Source organism: Castor canadensis, chromosome 1 (assembly GCF_047511655.1).
Source record: "Castor canadensis chromosome 1, mCasCan1.hap1v2, whole genome shotgun sequence".
Lineage (NCBI taxonomy): Eukaryota > Metazoa > Chordata > Mammalia > Rodentia > Castoridae > Castor > Castor canadensis.
In genome coordinates this window covers 52,188,248-52,213,683 of record NC_133386.1, presented here as the reverse complement: position 1 = coordinate 52,213,683, position 25,436 = coordinate 52,188,248, and the positions used below count along the sequence as shown (strand labels likewise).

The 25,436-nt window shown below is 42.8% G+C and overlaps 1 protein-coding gene across 1 annotated transcript in view; it reads right to left on the bottom strand.

Annotated features, from left to right (window-relative positions):
• Positions 1-6,756: 6,756 nt before the first annotated feature.
• The window catches only part of Slc22a16 (solute carrier family 22 member 16), a 40,909-nt gene continuing 22,229 nt past the window's right edge, over positions 6,757-25,436 (bottom strand). Inside the window, 5 exon segments of the mRNA XM_020176934.2 lie at positions 6,757-7,014; positions 13,565-13,664; positions 19,226-19,335; positions 21,783-21,811; positions 22,620-22,727. Of these exon segments, the coding sequence (XP_020032523.2) occupies positions 6,802-7,014; positions 13,565-13,664; positions 19,226-19,335; positions 21,783-21,811; positions 22,620-22,727 (560 nt within the window). The 3' untranslated portion in view covers positions 6,757-6,801.

Sequence of the window (25,436 nt, the reverse complement as noted above, 5' to 3'; positions counted from 1 at the left end):
GTGGCTGAGGTCCAAAGAGCCAAAATGTTCTGCTTGAACTGCAAGAAGAGCTAGACTTCATATTCACACATACACCTTTTCCAGAAGTTTTTTGCCTCACCTCTTCAGTGCATTTAGGGTATTCTCATCCAGCCAGTCTCTCCAGCTCTGTTCCCCACAAGTGGTAATGGCTTGTGGTGTGTAAGCCTTCCTGGTGTTGCCAGTAAACAAAGGGCTTCAAGCCAATAGAACTCACACTCTGCAGAAGGTGATTGAAGAATCAAGGCTCAGCAACCTTGTGTACAGACACAGGTTGAGCAGGAAGGCAGGGAAGGAGCAAGCTGAAGGCAGCTCAGGTTCTGTATGGGCTAGTAGCCATGATTCCCGACTCAGGATTAGGACAGAGTCTATAATCTACAACCTTTCCTCACAAAATAAGACTTTCAAGACTTACTTATTGAGGAATCCATAAAAATCTCTCATGTTTGGTGGCTGAGGGGATGGATGGCATAGAGAGAGAGAGAGGAAATTAATGATAATTTACTTACAAAACTTGCAGTTACCTACAAAATACTGGTACGTGTGGACTTCAGATATCAAAAAGAGTAGCCATTAATGAGCTCTGTCAAATTCAAGTAAACACAAACCCAACCCCCACATTGCCCAAACACCGTGCTGGGGAATTTGCCAGATTTTTCCATAGTCACTTTCACAATCTTGAAGAACAGAATATTCTTCTTTGCCATCTACAAGAACTTTCGACATACCCCTTTGCATATGTCATTTTACAGAATGAAACTTTGCATTTAGTATGTTTTCAGAAAATACTTAATAGGTGTAAAAGAGGACAAGTAGCCCTTCCTAACTGCCCATCCAATTGAATACATTCTCGGCATATATTGAGTATGAACTTCCCCAATGACACACCATTTAACAGTGATATACATGAGACCAATCAGCTTTTGTGAGGTCTGACATTTATATAGTTTCATGAGTCCCCTTTAAAAGGGGGAAACAGGGCTGAGGCATGATTCAAGTGGTAGAGTGCCTACCTAGCAAGTGTGAGGCCCTGAGTTGAAACCAGCACCACAAAATAAATAAATAAATAAATAAATAAGGAAAAAATATGTTGAATCATGAAAACTGTGACCACTCTGATGTCATTTGACAGAGAGAAATTGAATAGAAGAGTAAATAGATGGACAATAGTGGTTTTAACTGATTGTAGTGAATATGTCTTGGTTTTGCAAAATTTACAAAATTTTATAAATATTTATAACCAAATGAAGAAGGTCCCTCATAAGAGCCTATGCAAGTGAAGGAGTCTGAAATTTGTCCTTCATTTAACTTCACAGTCTATCCTGCAGCCACCAAAATTAACCACCAGTGTACATGTAAGTAGGAGAATCCGCAGGGGAGGGCTCAATATTTGTTGTAGGTCACAGTCAACTTGGGGCAGTGACCATTTGATAGAGTACTGAGTAACAAGGACTCCAAATGCTCATTGGCTGAGACTCAGACTTGGACATCCTGTCATTGACCAGGTTGTAGAATAGTATACAAAGCATGAAGAATAGCAGCTGTGTGGGTTGTCTTCTTACATTTGCCTCTGCATACAACCCTAATACAGCAGACCCTTGATATCTTCAGGTCTGTGCCTTCAAAGAGACCTCCATTGAGGAAAGGCCACACATATGCAGTACGCAGAGTTCAGTGCTGTACTGCAGATGCTTGATTCATTTTCACATAACACCCCAACATCTGCTAAAGTGTGCATCTTCCAACAAATCTGAAATGTTCACTTTATCAGTTACATTAAGCACATTCACTCTTACCTTGCTTTTCGGGGGGGCACCATTTGCTTTTTGGGAAGCAGATTTTCACAAAACTAAGGGCGGGGGTCAGTCAGCAGATCATGTGATTTTAACATAGCTGACAATAATCTGGGGCTGACTAAGTTCTTCTCTGTATCAACTGAGCTGTGTAACACATGGGAGAATTTAAAATTTTTGTTTTTAAAATTTCTTTTGATTTTTTTAAATTATTTTTTTTTATTGCACTTGGTCAAACCCTTGTGTAATACATCTGCAAATGATACTGTGGCAGGAAGGTCAGGAGAGGGAAGAGAGATTAATGAGTGCTACAGTAAAACAAAGGAAAACTGGAGTTGGGGAATGTTACCTGGAGACCAGAGGAGGGTCACCTCGCCCCAGAGGTTAAAACAGCCAATGAAATAACATGTGGTTATGTATGGGAGAAACTGTACCCCACCCCCCCACCATTTCTGTAACCTGCTCTAAATGGCATATAAGGAAAGCCCCCTTTGTTCTTGGAGCTCAGCCTTTGGACTCCAGTCCACTGAGTCACTGCCAGCTTGTTTAATATACTTGCTTCCCAAAAGCTTTGGTGCCCTCACAGTCTCTGTCTGAGCCCTCCTGCAACATTTCTGGGGGCCAGCCCAGGATTTGGAGGGTGGTGTTTTCACTTCCTTGTCACTGGCTCAATATCCCTGGCCCGCCAGGAGGGCCACCCCTGCCAGGCACCACCAGACTGTGTTGATCCGGGGGAGGGAGCCTATCTTCTGGCAAGCTGAGGAGGTGAGTTCTGGTTGTACAAAGGAACCTGGGAAGGCTCAGGAACCAACCTGGGAGCCCCACTCATCAGACTGGTAAGAACCTGGGTTCAAATTCAGTCCTGCCTCAGGAGGCAGAAGGGCAGTCTGATCAACTCTCAAAAGGCACCTGAATAAACCCCTTTTGGGGGGTAAAACCATGTCTTTTCAGGTTAGGGAGCGGGATGGAAGTACTGTGCTGTGAGAGTATGTGAAAGTGCAAGTCTGAGACATAGACTGGTTAAGAAGTGAGTGCAGAGTCCCAATCCACAGGTCAGTGATGAACTCATATGGTCCAGGGTGAGTCCTAACAGGGCTTCTGGTCCAGGGGCTTATACAGACTCATGACAGCCAAGAGACACCTAAATCCCTGAGAGGGGAGTGGCTGGAGACAGACAAAGTAAGTGGTGTTATTTGTTTTCCTCTGTATGCCAGAAAGGAGGACCCCTTATCTCCTCTCCTCAGTCCTCATCCCTTCTGTCTTTATCTGTCTTGGTGTCTGGCAAAAGGGAGACTGGGAGGAGATCAGAGTAAGAACATCCCCCTAGATTTAATGGAGATTATGGGATAAACTGACTCCTGACAAGCTGAGGACCTTCTGTGAAATAGACTGGCCTGCTTTTGATGTAAGATGGCCCTCAGACAGGTTATTAGATAAGATCATATTCAATAGAGTTTTTAAAGTGGTTGTAGGGGAGCCTGAAACACCCAGATGGTTCCTTATATTGACTGCTGGCAGGATGAAGACCTGCCCTAATAGAGAAAGCACATAAGGTTATGGTACCCAGAGGGGACAGCAGCTTCCAAGTACAGGGAACAATGTAAAAAGCCAGAGAAACCCATATTAGTGGGAGACCCCGAGAAGTCCCTGTCCCCATATGCCACTGTACAGATTAGAGAATTTCTAGGAGCTGCAGGTTTCTGCTGGATCTGGATCCCCAATTACTCTCTCTTGGCAAAAACCCTTTATAAAGCCACAAAGTGGGGAGAACAGGAACCCATGGTATGGGGGGAGAAACAAAAAAAGGCCTTTAAAAAAATAAAGAGAGTAGTCACAAGCGCTCCTGCTCTGGGCCTGCCAGATATGATAACGCCCTTCTTCCTACATGTAGATGAGAGAGTGGGAGCCATAGGAGTCTTGATCCAGCTGCTAGGTTCCTGGCACCACCAGGTGGCCTATTTATCACAGCAATTTGATGCAGTTTCCCAAGGCTGGCTGCCCTGTCTGTGCACCCTGGCAGCTACTGCTGTCTTGGTGACTGAAGCAGACAAACTTACTTTAAGACAAAAACTCACAGTCCAAGTTCCCCACTGTGTTTTGACTCTCATGGAATATAAAGAAAATTATTGGTTAACAAACTCCCAAATGGCCAAATATCAAAACATGTTATGTGAAAACCTGCATGTCCAGCTAGAGGTTGTTAAGACTCTAAACCCAGCCACCCTACTACAGGTTAGTTCAGGCCCACCAGAGCATGACTGTTTAGATTATGGATGAAGTGTTCTTCAGCTGGCCAGGCTTGACCAGCCAGCCCATTAGTCATCCAGACATTGGGTATTTCATGGATGCCAGCAGCTTTGTCCAAAAACACACATACTTTGCCAGATATGCAGTAGTGACTCTGGACACTGTCATAAAAAACATGATCACTGCCAGTTGGGACTTCTAACTCAGAAAAAAAAAGTGTTAAATATGGACAAAAAATTCTAAAATTACTAAAAGCTGTATGGGCCCCTAAGCAAGTAGCAGTCATGCACTCAAGGGCACCAGAAAGAGGAGATGACAGCCACTTGGGGAAACTGAAAGGCTGATAAGAAAGCCAAGAGAGCAGCCCTCACAGGAGGACAAACCTTGGCCTCACTGGCAGCTGCCTTGTTCCTATGTCCCTTATCTGAATGGGATCCATGGTATACTTCACAAGAACAGGCTTGGTTTGAGACTGAAGGAGAAAATTTTCTACTGGGCAGATGGTGGAAGTTTACTGATGGCCACATTGCCATACCTGAGTCACTGGCTCCCACATTTGTCAAACAGTTCCATGAAGGAATTCACTCAGGACAAACAGCTCTCAAGACCACCTTGGCCCAGCATTGTTACGTCCCCAAGCTCTCCAGCATAAGTAAGACAGTATGGGAAAGGTGCAGTCTGAATGCCAGAAACAATCCCTGATATTTGCTAGTGTTTGCACCTTCTCAAGATGGATAAGACTTCCCCACTCAGACTGAGAAAGACCAGGTGCCTGTTAAAGAAAATCATCACTCGATTCAGAAAACCTGTGTTTATTGAATCAGACAATGGGCTGGCCTTTGTGGATGAGGTGGTACATTAATGGCTAAGAGATTAAAAATAATTTAAAAGCTACACATGAGAAATTTTAAAGCAACAGAGGCCAATAAAAGAAGGGGCCAGGAACTAGAGAAAAGGTTAGTTCGAAAAGAATTAATTTAGAAGATAACACACATACACAGGAAAGCAATGTGAGTCAACTCCCTGTATAGCTATCCTTATCTCAACTAGCAAAAACCCTTGGTCCTTCCTATTACTGCTTATACTCTCTCTTCAACAAAATTAGAGATAAGGGCAAAATAGTTTCTGCTGGGTATTGAGGTGGGGGGAGAGGGAGGGGGTGGGGGGTGAGGGAAGGGGTAAGGGGGTGAGAGAGGGGCGGGGGGGGCGAGGGAGGGGGCGGGGGGGTGAGGGAGGGGGCGGGAGGAAGGGGGAGAAATGACCCAAACATTGTACACACATATGAATAAAATAAAAATAAAAAAAAAAAAAGAGCATGGCTGATATTACCCTTCCTAATCCGCAGGTACAGTGGTCTTTATCAAGATGAAGGTCTTTGCCCCAGAAGTGGGTCTGAGTATCAAAGGGGGGAATGTGGCAGGAAGGCAGGGAGGGGGAAGGGAGATTATGAGCACTACAGTGAAACAAAGGAAAACCAGGAATGTTACCTGGAGACCAGAGGAGGGTCACCTCGCCCCAGAGGTTAAAACAGCCAATGAAATAACATGTGACATGAAATAATTAGACATCAGACAATAGCCAAAAGCTATTCAACCACATTCAAGTTTTAGGTTTCTATCCCTTTCCCTATCCCTCCCATGCATGGTCTCCCCTTGGTGTGTGACCCATGTCCAATAATATTGCTGCATTTGTTTTAGGTCTATGATACCCATGAAAACATGAGATTTTTGGCCTTCTGAGCCTGGCTAACTTCATTTAAGATGATGTTCTCTAGTTCCATCCATTTTTGTGAATGACAAAATTTCATTCTTGTTTGTGATTAAAATTCCATTGTATATAAATACCACATTTACTTAGTCCATTCATCAGTAGTGGGTCATCTTGGTTGTTAAACTAGTTTTAGAAGACTATGGTGTTAAGTGAAGTTGGGAAAACAACACTTGGTGAAAAAGAGTAAAATCTCCAGGAAACTATTTTTAAAAAGGAACTAATATTTACAGTTTTTTTCCATTAGCAACAAATCCAGATGGAACGTAAAGTCAGTGTCCCAGATGATCTGCTAACTGGAAAAGTTTATAATGCACTAAAACATTATAGCTTCTCTGTACTCAAAAAGAGACTTCACAGGGGCAATTTAGCAAATTTGGAAAAAAATAAAAATATCAGACAAAAACTCACTCTTAGTGCCTGGCAGGTATGTCTCCCTTCACTGGACCAAACATGAACGGGTCATTTGCACCTTCAAGCCTTCTTGGCTAGGGTGCTGTAAAACAAGACATCTTTTTTGTAGTTCTCCTTTCTTGTGGTTTAATTATAAAAACAAACATGACAGGGTTTTTCTGAATAAGACTTGTTTTTAGAGCTATGATTCTCATAAATGGGGAAAAAATATCAGAAATGGAATCTTCAAGGGGCAGTGTCAAAAGAAACACTCTTACATGCCCCTTTTCCAGCTTGGAGGGCAGGGGACACTGGTACCATCAGGAATGGTACCATATACCTGGATGGTGGCATAGGTCAGGGAAGGATGAGAATCAATGACACAGACAAAGTGGGGGAAATATTTTGCAGCAGTTTTTAAAAATAAGAACTCTCATCTTGGCTTTTATTTGGTTCACTTTTACAAAATAATTGTTTAAAACTTTCTTACAAAATTTTTTAGCAAGACACATCAATAACCTGTGGGAGATGAGATCACTGTTCCTCTGACACAAAGGCATTCATGCAAAGAGTGTTTACGATGCTAGACAGCACGTTCAGCCCCTCCACAGTCCTCCAGATCAACCACTTCCAGTTTTTCCAGTTTAATGTTATTAGCTATGGGGAGCAATTTGTTCGAACTGCTATTGTTTTCTGGTACCATATCTTTCCAAGTAGTTGCCAGCAGCTTCCCACGGGTTTCTGGAAGCGTTAGTGACAGAAGTCCACTCAAAAAGGCCAGAACTCCAACTAACGACTAGAAGAAATTAAAAAAATAATAGTAAGTGACATATCAAGAAAAAAATGTACCTCTCAGAAAATAGTAACTTCTGAACCTTTTGCAGAGTTTGATATAAACATTACTGTGTTTACTCCTTGGTGAGATCTCAGGTTACTGGTGTTGGATTGGGAGTTTGTTAACTCATCAACTAGGCTTAATCTGGTCACTCATTAATTCATTCTTTATGAACCATTGTGGAGCGTCTATCCAATAAATGCCAGCTCCTGCCTGCAGGCTCTGTCCTGTGAGCTGTAGTCACAGAGAAAAAAGAACCTATGCCATCTTTCCAAACCCCAGTCTTTGCAGGAATCAAGCAACTGAGCCCTCAGTTTAGACTTGACCATCAGGGACTGTCCTAGTCAAATCTGCCCTGCCCCAATAATTGGTACACTACTAGCTGTTCATATATGATAGGATATGAATGACTAAACAAATAAACAAATGTCTCAATGAACCAGAACCTACAGAATTTAGAGGAAACAAAACAAAGACAACAGAAATTACTACTTGGTGACAGGGAGGGACATCTGGTTACCTACAAAATGTCAGTATGATTTCTTTACTTTACAGATTTTAACACAGAAAAGACAACCTTTCAGCCTACCACCAAGGTGTTCACATTTAAAAATGCAAGACAGATTACAAATTAAAGTCTGTATAACTTCTCTGTCAATCATTATGGAAAGGTTGGCTGATTTTCAGAACTAAATATTTACACAGTCTGTACAAAATATGACCCACCCTTACATAATTTAAACTCCTTTTGCAAAAATAATACTTGGTGGAGAGACCACATAAAACATGAAACAATTTTTCTGATAAACCTACATAATATGGTATTTTTACATCTCCAAGAGTGAAAATCTTAAAATACATAGTGCAACTGTGAAGTGGTATGAGCCCTCATCCATACAAGATGAGACCTGGAAAGGCAGTTTCTTATTTCATTTTGCAGAATGCTTATAACCTAATTCTCAGAAATACACACAACTTTTACCTAGAAGCAACAGCAAAATTTAAAGTGACATTCCAAGAGATTTTTTTCAGTGTTCTTAAGACACCTGGTTCTCAAGTCATGGCTGGCATATCCATTGACCTAGACACCCCAGAAGAGCCAGCCCTATGCCAGGGTCTGAAAAATACCAAGTAAGTCTAAATGCAAAATAAGATCAAATAAATCTAAGATAGGACTGGATTTTCTTCCTAGCTTGATAGTAAGAATGGCAGGCAGTAAACAGGCCTATAACCCTCAAACTCCACCCTATTCCTGCTACCCTGGCCAACTGCCCACCCCACAAACCCCAAACCAAACACCCCAAGCATCCTCCTGGCCAATGGATCCCTTCACTCTGACCAGACCCCATGATCCTTCACCTCATCCTTGGAGCTCCCCCCGCCAACAAACACTGCCCCATAGACCTCTCAGCTTCTCACATACTCATGGCCTTTTACTTTCCCGAGTGAAAGCAAAAGTTCTTGAGCTCTTATAATCTCTGCAACCACTTTGCCTAGGTTCTTGCCCCTTGCTAACTGTACGGTGTGACTGTGAGCAAGTTATTTAATGTCTTCGTTCCTCAGTTTCCATACCTGTAAAAGAGAAATGAGACTGGCACCTGCCTCAAAGGACTGGTGAGGGGATGAAATTACATAATGTACTTAAGGCTTAGAACAGTGCCTGGCCCATGGTCAGTGGCCAAAAATGCTAGCTATCGTCACTGTTATCGTCTCTCGATAAACAAGTTGTTTTTAATGTTCTATCACTACTGCAGTTACATCTTTGAAAACAAGACGTGTACTAGAGCCTCCTCACCTGCCCAATCCCCAGCTCTCCCTGTGTCCCCATTCCCAACTCTGCTGGGCCTGCCCCTCTTAGCCTGACCCCTCCCAACTCTGTAGAATTTGCTCATCCTGGGCACAAATCCTCAACTGCCTCACCTGAGGGACATGTTCCTGTCCTGCTCTTTTCTGGCTGCTGCCCTCTCTTGCCATCTTCACCTCCTCTCCAACCCTGATCTCCTTAATGATCCTCGCCCATCTAACCAGCCACATTCCTTTTCCCCTCCAAGCCTCTGCTTTTCTGTTCTCTCTGCTCAGCTGACTCTTACTGGTCCCCAGATACAGACAAAAAACTCCCTCCTCCAGGAAACCCCCTCTGACCCTAGCCTAGGTTGGCAGCCCTCTTTCAGTCCCTAAGTCTGGGGCTTGTAATGTTTGCTCTTGCTCTTCTGCCTTTCCCCCCACACCAGCTATCTCAGGACAGAGGCTGTTTTTTTCATCCCTGCTCCTCAGCACCTAGCAGAGTGGTGAGTTCAAAATCAGCACTCAAAACATTGTTGTTACTTTCCCTGTCCACCATGAGATGAGCAGTTCCTCCACCTGCTCTGCCCAAGCTCAGGAGGTCAGCCAAATGTGGGCTGAACCTCTGAAACTGAGAGCTAAATAAAATTTTCCTCCCTTAAAAAAAATCTCTACTAAACAAGACTATAAACATAGAAAAATGAATTTGACATCCACCTTCTTTGAGATTAAGTAATAGTCGGTAATAAAAGCATCAGAACAAGTGGTTTTCATGGGCCTGTTCTCAAAAAGGAAAATATAACCTTCTAGATTAGTGTTTTTATCATTCAAAATGAAAATACTGGTTCTCCAGGGCAGTGTGATACCCACAAACATTTATTAATATGTATTTATCACTTATTTTCTTGCTCATTAAAAGCAACAAGCAACATATGTGCATCCCATGGAAGCAAGTTCATAGATTATTTCTGCAAATATACATAAGACCCCGTAGCAGAAGATGTCTTGGGCAGAGGGTTGGGGCACTCGGGGGCAGGGAGGCAGACAGCCGACTGCCCTGCTTCCCTCAGTACTGTTTGCTTATTTGTTGGTTCGCCTTCCATAAAAGACACATGGGATTTGGGCTAGAGTCCCAGCTCTGTCACCTTTAAGGTGAGTGACCATGGCCTAGCCATTATTTTCTGTACATCTGTCTCCTCGTGAGTAAATAAGGAAAACAAAAGTATCTGCGTTATATGAGAATTAATTTTTGCAAAACACTGAAAATTAAGGCTGTTTAAGAGTCTATTAAATAAAATAAATGATGCCTTTTAGTTCTATAGTCATTAATGGACCCTTACAGATACGCTTCTTTTAAATTTGATTTGGCTTTTTTAAATTGTTACAGCTTCTTGCTTTAAAGAACTACTTGCTATTTTTATCTCTTTTTTAAAAAAATGAGGAACATAAAGTGCTAGCACAAAAGAGATGCTTCTGGAAATTTCCAGCCCTAAAAAAGGTGGTAGACTCTTCCCAAACACCTCTTTATATAGACCAGACATTCCATATTATTTCTTTCCTTGAAAAAAACAAAACAAAAAAAAAGTTCTGGTGAGTCTTCTTCTTGCTGTTGTTGTACTGAGGATTGAACACAGGGCTTCGTGCTTGCTAGGCAAACACTGTACCACTTGAGTGAGTCCCATCCCCAGACCTGGAAAAGTCTTATTAAGAAAAATGTACATAGTTTACTTTTCTCCAATCTGTCCTGGTGTGCTTCTAATGATATTGGAATCACTTGGATCAATAACAGCCAGGGTGCATACTCTAGTATTTTCCACATGCTGTGCCCAATTCAATATGGTTGCCACTGTCGTGATGGACACCAGTTTTGGCCAACATGGTGCAGAACTATCCTGGATTTCCTCAGGCTGGGAAGTTGTCAGCAAGAATGACCACTTTTATTTGCTTTGTCTGATTTTCAGCATCTACTTTTGTTGTGGCAATATAGTCAGAGGAGAAACCAAGCGACACTCAAAGGAGTGGAGAACTCAGATTTTAATTTTACGCCAGCGGGCCCAGACGTGTACCTGTGTCTGAGCCCTGAACAAAGGATTCACAAGATATTTAAAAGGTAGTGTAGGGCATCAGGTTACAAAGATGTGCTCAGGTCATGGTGTCCTAACCAGTGAGTTAGATTGTTTAGGTTAATTGGGCTGGTAGGGAGCTAGGGACCTAGTGTTGTTTAGATAAGAACAGCAGGGGAGGCCTGCTTTGGAAAGTTTATTTACAAGTGGAGACAAAGGAAGGCAGGAATGGGTGCTTATCTCTGCATGGTGCCTTTCATCTCGGTCCTGAACTTTTGCTTGGCTCTAATGGGCAATTCCTCACAGCTCTGTCTGAGGTTACAGCTTTTAATTGACAGTTTACCATGTTTTACAACCCTATTTCAAGGCTATCTTCCTCTTCACTTTGACATACTTTCCACTTTCCATAACCAGTCAGAGCCTAGAGGTGATTAAGTCTAAACCTTCTGCATCTTCTTTGTAGCCACCAAGAGCAACTACTAAGATAGGCAAGTAGCAGGAAAAACGAACTACAGAGGCTAGTAATTTTTCTCCGCCTCCGAGTCAGCTGAGAGAGAGGATGGTCCTGACACCACAATGAAGCAGACTTACTGAGCACGGCTACTGGGCAGAGCAGAAGGTGCTCTGCTAGGCCACTGATTCCAAAGAGCAATCTGCATACCACTTGTGGAGCCAAGGTGACCCCAGTCGGACCAAGAACCTTGTTTTCTTCCTTGTGACATTATGTGAGTGTATTTTACGAAAACATTACTGTTATCACACTCTCAATTTCACTAGTACTGCTGCTTAGGACAAAGCTAATTTAAAAAGCCAAACTAATTGATTTAAAATATAAAGGAAATTTCAGTGTAGGTAGAGCACAAGATGAAGGAAATGCTTTGCTGGCCCCAGGGGCTACAGAATGCTCCACAAGCAAGAACTCAATAGTGTAGCTGGAGAGAAGGACACACCATGGAAGCATATGGAGTACTGTGCAGACTGAGTATAGAAGAGGTTGGCTCATAGGGCCTTGTGCGGCCTTTCTAGAAATATGACAGTTGAAAGGCTGCCTTGCAGTTTAGCAGGGGAGGTAAGAGAGGAGCATTCCCTTTGAAGGGGCTGTTTAGGCAGAGGTGTGGGTGGGGAGTGTGTGGTAGCTGACACAGGGAGCAGGTGGGAAGGCCTGCAATGGGAGGGGAGTGTGACAGAAGTGGAAGCTGTGTGAAGAAACACAACAGAAGACAGGCAGGTGGTAATATGGAAATTATAGGCTGAATCTGGGTTTTTATTCTGAAGATGACAGAGGTAGGATGGAGGTGGGGGTCACTTCTGTGCTATTCTGGTGGAGTGGAGGGATGGAAGAGAAGGAGGAGAGTCAGGAGAGAACAGGGCAGGAGGTGATGAGGACCTGAACTGTAGTAAGCAGGGGTGTTTTTTATGGAGAATGTAAGGATTTGATGATTAATGGCTTGGGAGAAGATGAGGAGGAGAGGGTCAATAAAAAGCCAACATTCAAGTGTTGTGCTTGTGTTCTTTGACTTACCCTTGATCAGAAGTGAAAGAGAGGGCTGGCAGAGTGGCTCAAGCAGTAAGATCACCTGCCTAGCAAGCATGAGGCCCTGAGCTCAAACCCCAATGCTGCCAAAACCAAAAAAAAGTGGAAGAAAGGAGGGAGGAGGAGAGAATTTAAATCACTGACCAGTGCCACCGTGAGAACCCTGGATTTATTCTAAGACATTAGAATAGCCACAAGGTTAGTGTGCAGCTACCTCCGCAGCACAGAAAAGAGTGAGAATTTAGGAGAGGTCGACCTTGCAGGAGAGCAGAGGAGAATCAGGGTGGAATCTTAGAAAATGAGTCAGTTTAATTGGTCATCAGAAAAAGGGGGAACTGAGGAAGACCAAGAAGGAACAGTCTAGAGGGAGCAACTGCAAAGAAACTTGGGAGGGAGAGCTTAGAGAGGAGGGGAAGGCCAGCAGGAGGGGGGTCCCCCTAAGTCACTGCTAGGAATGCTGGCACCATGTGCCACCCTCTGCCCTCTCCAGCTCTCATCTGCCTCAGGACCAGAAGAGTTACCCTAGACCAAGTGTCAGGTGTAATAGTGTTCTGTCTTCCCAACTCTCAGTCCCCATGTGAAACACTGTGCAAACCAAGGATGACTGCTCTCTTCATCTAAAACCAGGCCAGTAGCTCCCATGACCAGAGCCAGAAGGACTCAGAGGGAAGCCTTGCCCACCAAGAGCCCCTCAGGTTCCAAATCAATGGAAAAAACCAGATTCCTCAACTTCTCCAGCAGGTACAACAGAATCTTCCAGGAAGCAGGCAGCCTCCAGAATTTTCCTGGAGCAGCAGGTTCACAGCAGGAATACAGACACAAGGACTGGGCCTGAGAGGGGACTGAGAGCAGAGCTCTCTGCTGCAGAGCTGGCTTCAGGCTGAGGGTAGAGAGAGCCCTCTTCTGGCAAGCAGAGTGATAACGAATAACAGCTCAGCAGTGCTGAAAGGCAGTCACCAAATAATAACACAGCTACCATCACCCTACTTACCAATTAGCGAGCTACTCATGGTGTTTCTAAAACCCTCTATTACTAAAGGATAAATTGGCTTGCAAAAAATAAAAATACAGAAGGCAACTGGTTCCTCTGCCCCTCTGCTATCCCAATAAGTTTCTATAAAGTAATGAAGACCTGTGGTAGGAAGACCCATATTTGGGTGAGCTCCATGGAGAAGGGGATGATGATGCTGGCCACAGGGGACACCACGTTGCCACTTCCCACAGCTGTCAACCTGCAAGCACCAGGAGAATTAAGATGGGAGCAAAGCACAAACGAGGTAAAGGGTGTCGCTCCTGCTCTACCCTCCCAGAGTGAGGACCCAGAATAGAACTTAAGCTCAGAAATAACTCCGATGCTTCAACAGCCACCCGTGAGTAACACCTATATTCTGTGAAATGGTGTACATAAGCATGCAGATAAATTCAAGACAAAAGAAAAAATGGCAAAACATTTTCTTGATCCACTAGTAAACAAGGCCCATATGTATACCAACCCAGCTTAATAGTGAGGCTAAGATGATGGACTTTCTAGAATAGGAATTTGTTTAGGGTAGGAAGCGGGAATTTGGGGGAGAACAAAATATTTGTCTGTTTGTGGACTGTTCTATTTCAATTTTTAAAAGTTAAGCAATATCTTAATGTACTTTTCTTTAAAGGTTACTTGAAGAAAACTTCTTGTATCTCTTGGGCTGGAGGTGTGGCTCAAGCGGTAGAGCACCTGCGTAGCAATCATGAAGCCCTGAGTTCAACCCCTAGCCCTGCCAAAAACTTCTAATATGTCTGTTAGTAGAGAAAGATTACTTCCCCACTCCATCCCTACACACGCCCACATTTCCACAGCCTCCCACCCTGACCCAGTGCTGGGGATGGAAACCAGCACCTCAGGCATGCTAGGCAAGTGCTCTATCACTGAGCCCCATCCCCACTCCGGGAAAGACTGCTTTGAATGTGCAACTTAAATCAATGGTGCTTCACCTCTTCTGGGTCAGACACATTTATAAGTAACTGATAAAATTCACGACATTCTTCTGAGAAAGAAATCTCACATAAGTCTTACATGCAATATTAGTATGTTCAGAAATCCATAGAATTTGTTAGAGCTTCTCTGCATTAACTAGTCATATGTTGTACTTTTTTGAGTAAATGTATCTACAGCTATAAACCAATAACCAAATTGGTCTGAAAAATACCATCATATCTGACAGGCATAGGTAATAACTCTATGAATGGAACTCCAATAGCTCAGCAATTAAGAGAAAGGATTGACAAATGAGACTGCATAAAATTGATAAAGCTTCTGCACAGCAAAGGAAACAGTCACTAGACTGAAGAGACAGCCTACAGGATGGAAGAAAATCTTTGCCAGCTATACATCTGACAAGGGATTAATAACCAGAATATACAGGGAATTCAAAAAACTAACCTCTCAAAGAACCAACAACTCACTGAATAAGTGGGTAAATGAACTGAACAGACAATTCTCAAAAGAGAGGTACAAATGGTCAATAAACATATGAAGAAATGCTCGACATCCTTGCCCATAAAAGAAATGCAAATCAAAACTGCACTGAGATTCCACCTTGCCCCAAAATGTCTATCATCAAAAAATACAGGTGTTGGGGATTTAGCTCAGTGGAAGAGCGCTTGCCCAGCAAGTGCAAGGCCCTGAGTTTGGTCCTCAGCACCGGAAAAAAAAAAAAAAGGAAAAATAGAAAAAATACAAACAACAAATGCTGGCAAGGATGTGGGGGGAAAAGCAACACTTCTACACTATTGGTGGGAATGTAAATTAGTGCAACCACTATGGAAAGCAATATGGACGGAGGTTCCCCAGAAAACTAAAACTAGAACTACCATATGATCCAGCAATACCACTCCTGGGCATATATCCAAAAGAATGTGCTCCAGGATGTTGTAGGGGCACCTGCACACCATGTTTATTGCAGCACTATTTACAGTAGCCAAGCTATGGAAACAGCCCAGATGCCCACAAGTGATGAATGGATCAAGAAAATGTGATATGTATATACAATAGAGTTTTATTCGGTCATGAAGAAGAACAAAATTATGTTGTTTGTAGGTAAACTTCATGTTAAGCAAAGCCAGTCAAGCTCAAAAAAGTCAAAGGTCACATGTTTTCACTCATATGTGGAAGCTAGACTTATAAGTTAAATGTATATATGGATACATATACGATTATATAGAGATATATACACTGTATACTATGTATACACTATATATATATGCATATAGTGAGAGAGAAAGAACAAAATTGTACTAGTGAGTCTGTCTAAGGGGAACTATGGGAGGTGGAAGAGGTAAAGAAAATGTTAGAGAATGAAAAAATATTGAAACAACCCATCTATATATATGAATCTAATAATAATGTAATATAATGTATAATACTGTAAGTTATTATTGGAGTTCTGTTCATAGAGTTATTACCTATGTCTGTCAGATATGATGGTATTTTTAAGACCACCTTGGTTATTGGTTTACAGCTGTAGATACATTTACTCAAAAAAGTACAACATATGACTAGTTAATGCAGAGAAGCTTTGACAAATTCTATGGATTTCTGAACACACTAATATTGCATACAAGACTTTGCTTAGGTGGGATTTCTTTCTCAGAAGAATATGAGGGGAGCATGGGAAAGTGAACAAGTAAGTAACAGGAGGTAATTTGATAATATACAGACCAGAAGTACCAAGGCAAAGCCCCCTTGGACTATCAATATACACTTGATTTTAAAAAATGAAGGGCAGAAGGGAAACATAAATCTTTTCCAGGGGGTGTCCCAGTGGGAGGGGTGGGCATAAGGAAAGGGGGAATGAGGGTGAATATGGTGGATATATTTGTATCCATATATGAACGTAGAAGAACGAAACTTGAAATTTTCTAAAAAGGGGGGAAGGAAGGAGGAGGGAGGACAATGGAGGGGATAAATGTGACTGAGCTACATTGAAAGCACATATGTAAATGTCACAATGTGTCCTCCTGTACAAGTATTCTATGCTAATAAAATAATTTTAAAATGCCGTTCTGTAATGATGATGCACACTGACATGTTTTGGCTACGCTATCTTTGCGCACATCACACATCAGTCAATACCTATGTGTTGCATTGGTATATCTTATCCAACCTGAACTTGAAACGGGAAGCATGCCCCTTCTCCTGGCTGGGCAGAAATCCACACAAGAGAGGCCAGAAGGAGCCACGGGCCATGGCAGAGCCATTTGCTCTGATTCACAGAGCGCTCTCCTCCCTACAGAGCCACAGGAGAACCCAGTGACGGCCTGAGTTGGCAAATACACTTCCCACTCTGTTGTGTTGCCCTAGTTTCTCCCGTCACCCTTTAAGAGCTGGAAATCACTGTGTTATTCTGCCTGTCTGCTACCGTGCCTCTGCACAGGGCTGCTACTATCATGGAAAGATCTGAAAGGAATCCAAAGGCCCTTACCCTAAAAGCTGTCTACTCCACTCCTACAGCTGTGCTCCTGGGATTCATCCCTTGCAAATGTTCAGCACAATCTCCCAGGAAAATTCTTGCATGCTTTCATTGAGTGATCGGAAGGGTCCGAACATGTGGGTCTGAGTTCTAATCAGTCACTGACTAGCCATGAGCCTAGGTCAAGAACCTAATCTTATTTGAATCTCAGCTCCACAGTGTATAAACTGGAGGCCACAACAGCAGCCTCAACAGAGATGTTGGGATGAATAACGTTTATTTATTATTATTTATTACTTATTATTATTTATTATTTGAGGGGGGCCTGCAGAAGAAATAGGGAGAAACGAAAAACCCACTTTTACCTTCTGACAACCGAGCTAGCTGACACTTGTGTGGGGAGTTATTCTTCTCCTGTTCTATATCCCTGGTCACACAGTAATCTGAGTCTTTTTTCTTAGATTTAAATCTGTCTACCTACTCTATCTGTCTAGCCAGCTGGCCACCTAGACATCTATCTACAGCCAGCACAAGTGTACGTACACATCCTCACAGGCAGGGGGTCTCCCTGCCCAGGTAGATGTGCGGACTTACGTTCTTCTCTTGATGGATGGGTTTCGAGGTCCTACAGCCCTCTTGCTTGTGGAGCCAAGAAGGAACACCTATGGGCTGCCATTATGTGCCCTTATCGCTACAGAAGTCACTTGCCTTTCACACTTGTAACACATAGCAAATAACAGACCCCTAAAAAAGGGACACACCACTAGGTAAGCACTTAGAAATTTCAAAAACAATTTCCTGTACAAAAAGCCTAATACCAGGTTCTGATTTATTTGTTTATTGTTATTAAGACTGCCTCTTTCATAGGGTAAGACATTATCCAGCCTCACTAACAAAAAAATTTCCCTTAGAAAATAAAAACTTCCTTGGAGTAAGTAGGCAGTAGGAAAAGATGGCTTGGAGGATTTGGGGTGGGTCTGTCAGTAGGAAACCATTGCAGAACTTTACTGAGGGAAATCTGGGGCCCAAACCTCTCATGGCACTAGTGTAACACTAAGCACCCTTTAAGCTTTAAAACCCAAGATCATTTGGCCAAAAGAGAACCAAAAAGTTGGATGAAGTGTTGGAGAAAGGATCCCTTCCTGTCAACCCTGGGTCACAGTTCTGTTTCTAGCACAAGGTGCTTGATCTCCCAGGCCTCAGTTGTCTTGTCCAGACATGAAGGGCTGCAGTAAGAACTCAGTTTTCAAAGAGAGCTGTGTTGGGGCTTGGGCGTTATGCTGCAGTCCTGCAGAACAAGAAGGTGGAGAGAGAAGGAAATTCCAGATTCCCCAACAGAGCAACCAAAGTGCCTCTGTTCTTTTCTTCACTACGTAAAGGACTTTCCAATAAACAGTGTTTGAAAAAGCTGTTAATAAGCCAGATGTGGTAGTGTATGCTTGTAATCCCAACTACATGCATAGGTAGGAGGATCACAGACTGAAACTGATCCAGGCAAAAAGTATGAGACCTTATCTGAAAAAATAACTACAGCAAGAAGAGCTGGAGGTGTGGCTCAAGTGGTATAGCGCCTGCTTTGAAGCATGAAGCCCTAAGTTCAAATTCCATCCTATAAAAAGAAATTGCAGGTGTTGAATTCACTACCCCCCAGTATCTTAGAATGGAACGCACATGAGAGAAGTCTTTAAAGAGACGATTAAATTCAAATGATGCTGCTAGAAAGGGCCCTGATCCAATAGGACTGGTGTTTGTACAAGAAGAGGGAAAGTTACAGTATTTTTAAAAAGCATAGCTATACTAACAATACTTACATATTACTTAAATAATACTTAAATATTAAATGCATGTGCATTTAAGTAATAAAAAATAAAAAGAAGACAGAGAGACCCCTGGAGTGCACAAGGGAAGGACACGAAGGAGAGAGGTCTCCAGAAACCAAACCTGTTGACACTTTGATCTGGAACTTTTAGCTTCAGAACTGTAAAAAAATACATTGTTACTTCTTATGGCCCCCAGTCTGTGGTGTTTTGTCATAGCAGTCCTAGCAAGCACATGTAATTGGCATCAGAACATTGAGGAAGGCATCCTGAGAACATCAGCCTTGGGTCCTGTGTGAGACACCATTTAAAATAGTATTAGGATAAATGTGTTATTTCAAAGTAATGTCTTTAATGTCCCTGCCAGTGAGGTACAGATGGCACATCAGATTCAGAGCTAGGATCATCGTATAATTTTCCCACATCTGAGTTTCAGGTAACTTCTATGGACAGCAAGCATTTATATTTAAAGGCCAAATATAACAAATTGCAAGCCAAAAGCAATAGGAAAATATTAATCCTCACCTTATAATGGTTGGATACAGCTCGCCTGTGTAAAGATAAACGAGGCCAAACACTGACACTATGGCAAATTTGACAGCCAAACTTACTATCACACTCAAAGTACGGCTATTCTGGAAAAAAAAAAAAAAACAGTGAACTAGACCATCATAAATAATATTTTAAGAGAAAAAATTAAGTCATTAAAATCATTACTTAAGCCTTTATAATTCCTTCACTCCTTCCATATTTTTTTCAGAACAATGAAGAGTTTAATTTTTGTGTGTATGTATGTGTGGTACTGGGGCTTGAACTCAGGGCCTGAACTTTAAGCCACTCCACCAGCCCTTTTTTTGTGATGGGGGTTTTCGAGATAAGGTCTCACAAACTATTTGCTTGGGGTGGCTTCAAGCCATGATCCTCCTGATCTCTGCCTCCTGGTATAGGATTATAGGTGTGGGCCACCAGTGCCCAGCAAGTTTTCCATCTTTGTGAAATTTAAGGAATAAGGTTTATTGTGTCCCTCCTCCCCCAACCTGGGGGTTTTGAACTGTGAACTGTTGGACAGAGAGCTTTGGAATGAGACCCCCCTAAACAGGGCTGGTTGGACTGGTAATTACCCGCTCCTTCTGGAACTGATCCATAGAATGAAGCCAAGCATGACCAAAACGAGCGGTGCCCTTTGTAATCGCTGACTTACAAATTATCTTCAACAAATAATTTGAAAGTGATAACTGAACTAGTACACACCTCAACCTCAAAGCCTCTCAGTGAGTGTCTCCAGCTCATTTCTTGCTGACTCTCCATGTTCTGAAATCCTCTTTCTCCCTCATCTGACAGCTGGATGTTAAGACCCTGACCTTGGGGTTCACGTGCTAACAACGGTAGTGCTTGGCCAGCCTGCAGCCCTAAGGAACTCCCTGGAGCTTCCCACTCTCACCTCAGCCAACCGAGTACACTCACATAAACTTTCTATGAGCAAGATACAAACAAGGATTGTGTTAAGTCACCAACATTTGGGGATGAGTCTACTAAAGTTGCTAGTAACAACTACTTTAGACAATATTCGTTGAATGAATTAGTGACTTTTTTTGGCTGGGTTCCTCTACATGCTAGGCAAGCTACATTCCCAGCCCCAGTAAGTGTAAGTTTTAAAACTAATCTATATTGGGTTGGTATTATCATTAGGAGAGGAATTTTATTAAACAGAGCCAGCCCTGACAAACAGTTCCCGAGACCCCCATCTCCAAAATAACTAGAGCAAAATGCACTGGAGGTGTGGTTCAAGTGGTGGAGTGCCCGACTAGCAAACATGAAGACCTGAGTTCAAACCCCAGTTCAGCAAAAAAAAAAAAGGTATGCGTTGAAGTTTGCTCAAATTGGCAGAGGCCTCCTGTGCTGAGTGGTTTTATTCATATTAGTAGTATTTCAAGCACCTGGAAATTTCAGCCACATAAAACATTTGGTCCCCCAGCTCTGATAAGTGAGAAAAGAGTTACTATAAAAGGAAGTCACTTGTTAGCTTAAATTAAATTTCAAACAGTATGCAAAACTTAAAATGCTTTGCCCTAAACCCTGCTATACTACTGTTTAATAATTATAGAATTTCTGGAGAAAATTGCATAAAATATTTTAAAGTACTGTTATAGTAACCATAGTTTTCCAAATTGAGAATTAAAATACAGGCACTAATAGCATTTTTGTGTGTGCCTGGTACTGGGTCTTGAACTCAGGGCCTATACCTTGAGCCATGCCACCAACCTTTTTTTTGTGATGGTTTTTTAGAGATAGGGTCCTTCGAACAATTTGCTCAGGTTGGCTTTGAACCACGATCTTCCTGATCTCTGCCTCCTGAGTAACTAGGATTACAGGCCTGAGCCACGGGTGCCCAACTACTAATAGCATTTTTTTGGAGGAGTGGGAGAGAGCTTCAGGTAATTCAAGAGGTATTCCGGGTGTGCAGTTTGCCAAAATGTAAGATGAGAATGTTGCTTCAGTACTTTAGGGCAGCACTTCTCACTAAGAAACTGCCTTTAAAAAAAACAAGCTCCTAGCCAAGTCTGGTGGTATATGCCTGTAATTCCAGTTACGTGGGAGATAGAGACAGAAGGATGGAGAGTTTGAGGCCAGCCCAGGCAGTTAGTGAGACTTTGTCTCAGAGACAAAAGGGCTATGGGAATGGCTCAAGAGGCCCAGCAATCAAACGTACACAGACCATGGGTTCAATCCCCAGTACCATAACAAAAAAAGCTCCTTAGGGGAATTTGTGTATGCCTGATTCAGAAACTGCTACACCACTGGGAAAGCCAGAGTATTTAAACTGGAACAATCTGAATATTTGACTCATTCAGATGTCCCTGTGGCTACCACTCTCATTCAGGCTTCTGACCACTTGTCATCTCTGAGGCCCATCAAGCCTGATCCCTCTAAAATAGTACACACTCATTCTTCCTTTCTTTCTCCCTAATTCACCCACTCTTCTCCACACATACCCAAGTCATTCTTATTCTTTATCTTGTTTTGCTTTTCTTCTTGCTTCTTTTTTTTTTTTTTTGGTAGTACTGGAGTTTGAACTCAGGGCCTTGTGCTTAGTAGGCAGGCGCTCTACCACTTGAGCTACACCTCCTGCCCCTTTTTACTTTTTCAGATAGGGTCTTGATTTTTTGCCTAGGCTAGCCTTCAACCTCAATCTGCCTACCTACGTCTCCAGAGTAGCTGGGATTATAGATGTATTCCACCATGCCTGATTTGTTCTTTGTTATCTTGGTGAGAGGTCTGCTGTTTTACTTCTTTGAGTAGCCTGCTCCTCACGGCTCCTTAGATGGTTACGTTTAAGATGTCTTCCTTCTCCCTTATCTGGGATAAAATCACTCGTGTTATTTGCTCCCCTCGCAGCCTTGACCAAGATCCTGTATCTCTGTCTCCAGAGTCTCTGGGATGACAGGTGTGTGCCAGCACACCTGGCTCCAGTTTTGCTTTTCTTCATTATGCTTAGAAAAACTTGATTCACTGTGTGTCTTCTGTTTCTGGCACATAATAGGTACTGATCAATCCTTAAATGAATAAATGAATGACTGAAAGTTCTATATGATGAAATCACTGGAAAGTGTAATCAACTTTCCTAACACAAGACAATTGTGTTCACAAATTCAACATGGGCCAACTTTGGGTTTTGTTTTGTTTTTTTAAAACATTTCTTTTTTTCCTTGAATTTTCTACAATGAATATATATTACTTACATAACAGAGAAAAGATGGTTTCTTAAAGAAGACATTTTAAGAGTATTATCTATATGCTCTATTCATGTATCTGAATTGGTCTTCATACTTACAGTAAGATGTTGAAAGTCCTTTCACTACACTGTCACAACCCTTCCCTAAATAAAACATGAAATAACTCACATGGGTACCGTGATGACCACCACAGGTCAGCGACACGAAGAAAAGGGAGAAGGCCAGAGTAATTCTTCTCCCCACCCAGATGGACCCAACGCACACGAAGAAGTAGGCGGGGATATCCATGACACCTGCATGAAACAAAGAGGCCTCCCTGAGGCCACTGCCCACCACGCAGGGGACCCTGCCTTGAACCCACCACCCGAGGGGAACCAGCAGCCCTCTCCCTGCCTCCGGGGGTCTTTAGGAACTAAGGACTGCCTGAGAGGCAGGAAACCTTATGGCATTCAACTCTGGAGGGAGGACAAGCGTCCCTGTGAAACACTCAGTGATCCACCTGCTCCTTCACACCTGTACTAGGAGCAAAGCTCCGGAGGACACCGCGGGGTGCCTGGGAGACAAGCCCCTGAATGAATAAAATAACAGATCACAGTACTTCTGATCTTTGGTTTCTTACACTTGGCAGAACTAAGGGGAAATGTATGTATCCATAATTTCAAACCTAGAAACTATTCAAGACAAATGAAAACAGAGACCACAGTTCAGACAGAACCTTGCCCGACAAGGTTATCAGCTCTATGTCCTTGTCAGCATGATTCAGTGAAGTTAAACCAATCAGCTTTAGACAAATGGGCTCAAACAGCTCTGCCTGCCCTGAAAAGAATGCTAATGTATAATTAGTCAATCACAGAAAAGGTCAAGATGGTAGAAATGGTGCCCTCAGGCAAGTTTCTGACCACTTGGTCTGAGACCCTGTTCTTTTGTATGCACAATAAACTTTAATGTTTTAAAATTTTGATATGATTTTATCTTTGACAAAGCTAAAGTAGGAAGCTCCCTATCAACTAGGTACATTAGCTAATGATAACTGTTAAATAGATTTTAAATCTAACACAAATCCCCTGTAGAACAGGGAGTTTGTCTTGGACCCCTCTTTAATCCACAAGGTTTAAAAAAAAAGCAGCATCTATAAATCTGTAGATCCACTGACAATAAAAACCCTTCCCTACAGAAGCAAAGCCTGAATCTCAGGTCCAGAACAAAAAAGCCTTGTGCCATGAGCCAGCCCCAAATAGGAGCAAGCTGGCAGCAATCCCAGCCAAACAGCAAACCCAGCTATCTCCTTTCACCATTTTTGAGTTCAGTTGTCAGCCATATTTCATAGACCTGTCACAGTACAAGCCCCAGAAAGGCAGGGCTGAGTCTACACATCTCACACAGCTTCTAGAACACATCATAGTGGGTAGATACGAGGCAGGCTAAATTAGGGAAAGTGTGGGACTCATAGAAAAAACATAGCATCTTAGATTAACAACGCTTTGGCTCAGGAACCACCCTCACCTGGTCGGGAACCACCCATGCCCCTCCCCACTCATTGATTATTGCCTGGGAATCTCCTTCTCCCCTTCCCATAGGTTATCATAGGTTTTTAAAAGCACCTGAAAGGCAGAAACACGCTCTCTCGGCTTCTGGCTTCTAACACAGAACTGGGTATAGGCCAGCACTATGATATGGCAGAAGAAATATTTAAAGTGCACCATGGATGTATTCAAAGTGTACTGGTTTTTCTTGAGTTGGTACTTCTTCTATACCAACTATAATACATCCATATCTGGCTTGACTCTGAGATATTAATGGCAGGAGTAAGAAGGCCCAGACCTTTTGGCATTGGACCATGTGCTCTTACTTCCTTCATTTTATGATATATCATCTCTTGAGTCACTTGAGTCCCATCCACCACATAATCCCAAAAATATGTTGTGAAGATATGAAGTGTATATCACCTGCAACTGGCACAAAACCAGGGTTGAAATTCCATCTCAGGAGGTGCAAACTTGGTCAAAAATTTCAAAGCAGGACCCAGTCACCTGTGGCTCATGCCTGTAATCCCAGCTACTTGGGAAGCTGAGATTGAGACGATCGAGGTTTGAGATCAGCTTGGGAAAGTTCTCAAGACCCCATCTCAATCAATTGCTGGGCACAGTGGTGCATACCTGTTGTCCCAAACTACTCAGGAGGCTGAGATCAGGAAGACTGATTTCAGGCCAGCCCAGGCAAAAAAGTTTGCAAGACCCCATCACCTGTCTCCTGTCTTCCTAGCGATGGCAGGAAGCATAAATTAGGAGAATGGTAGTCCAAGTCAGTGAGGGCAAAAAACAAGACCCTATCTCCAAAATAACCAGAGCAAAAAGGGCTGGAGGCGTGGCTTAAATTGTAGAGCACCTGACTTCCAAGTGCAAAGCCCTGAGTTCAAACTGCAAAACAAAATCCTAGCAGAGTACAATAAGAAGTGTCTATCTGCAAAGTTCTAATGAGAAGGGTAGTGGCATGCAAAATTTGAAATCTTGAAAAAATTATACTTATGAGATCATCCAGTTTCTTGATGGTAAGGTTCTTAGGGTTCTTGTTGTTTTGTTGTTTCTGTTTTTTGAGATGGGGTCTTTCTGTTACCAAACCTTGAATTCATGAGTCTAACTGATCCCCCTGCCTCAGCCTCCTGAGTAGCTGGGACTACAGGCATGTACCATTGTGCCTAGCTTAGTTTCTTGAAAATTTAAATCTCTATCTGCTGTAGTTTGGATGTTAAATATCCCCCAAAGACCCATGTGTTGAAGGCTTGGTCCCCAGGATGAGTTGTGCAACCTTTAAAAGGTGAGGCTAGTGGGAGGTCTTTAGGTCATTGGGGCCATTCCATCCAAGGGGATTGTGGGACCCTGCCCTCCTCCACACTGGCTTTTTTGCTTCCTGGTCATGAAGTGAGTGGTCTTGTTCCACTAAGCACTCCCACCAGGTAGCCCTACCTCACCAACCAGCCCAACCAACTATGGACTGAAACCTCC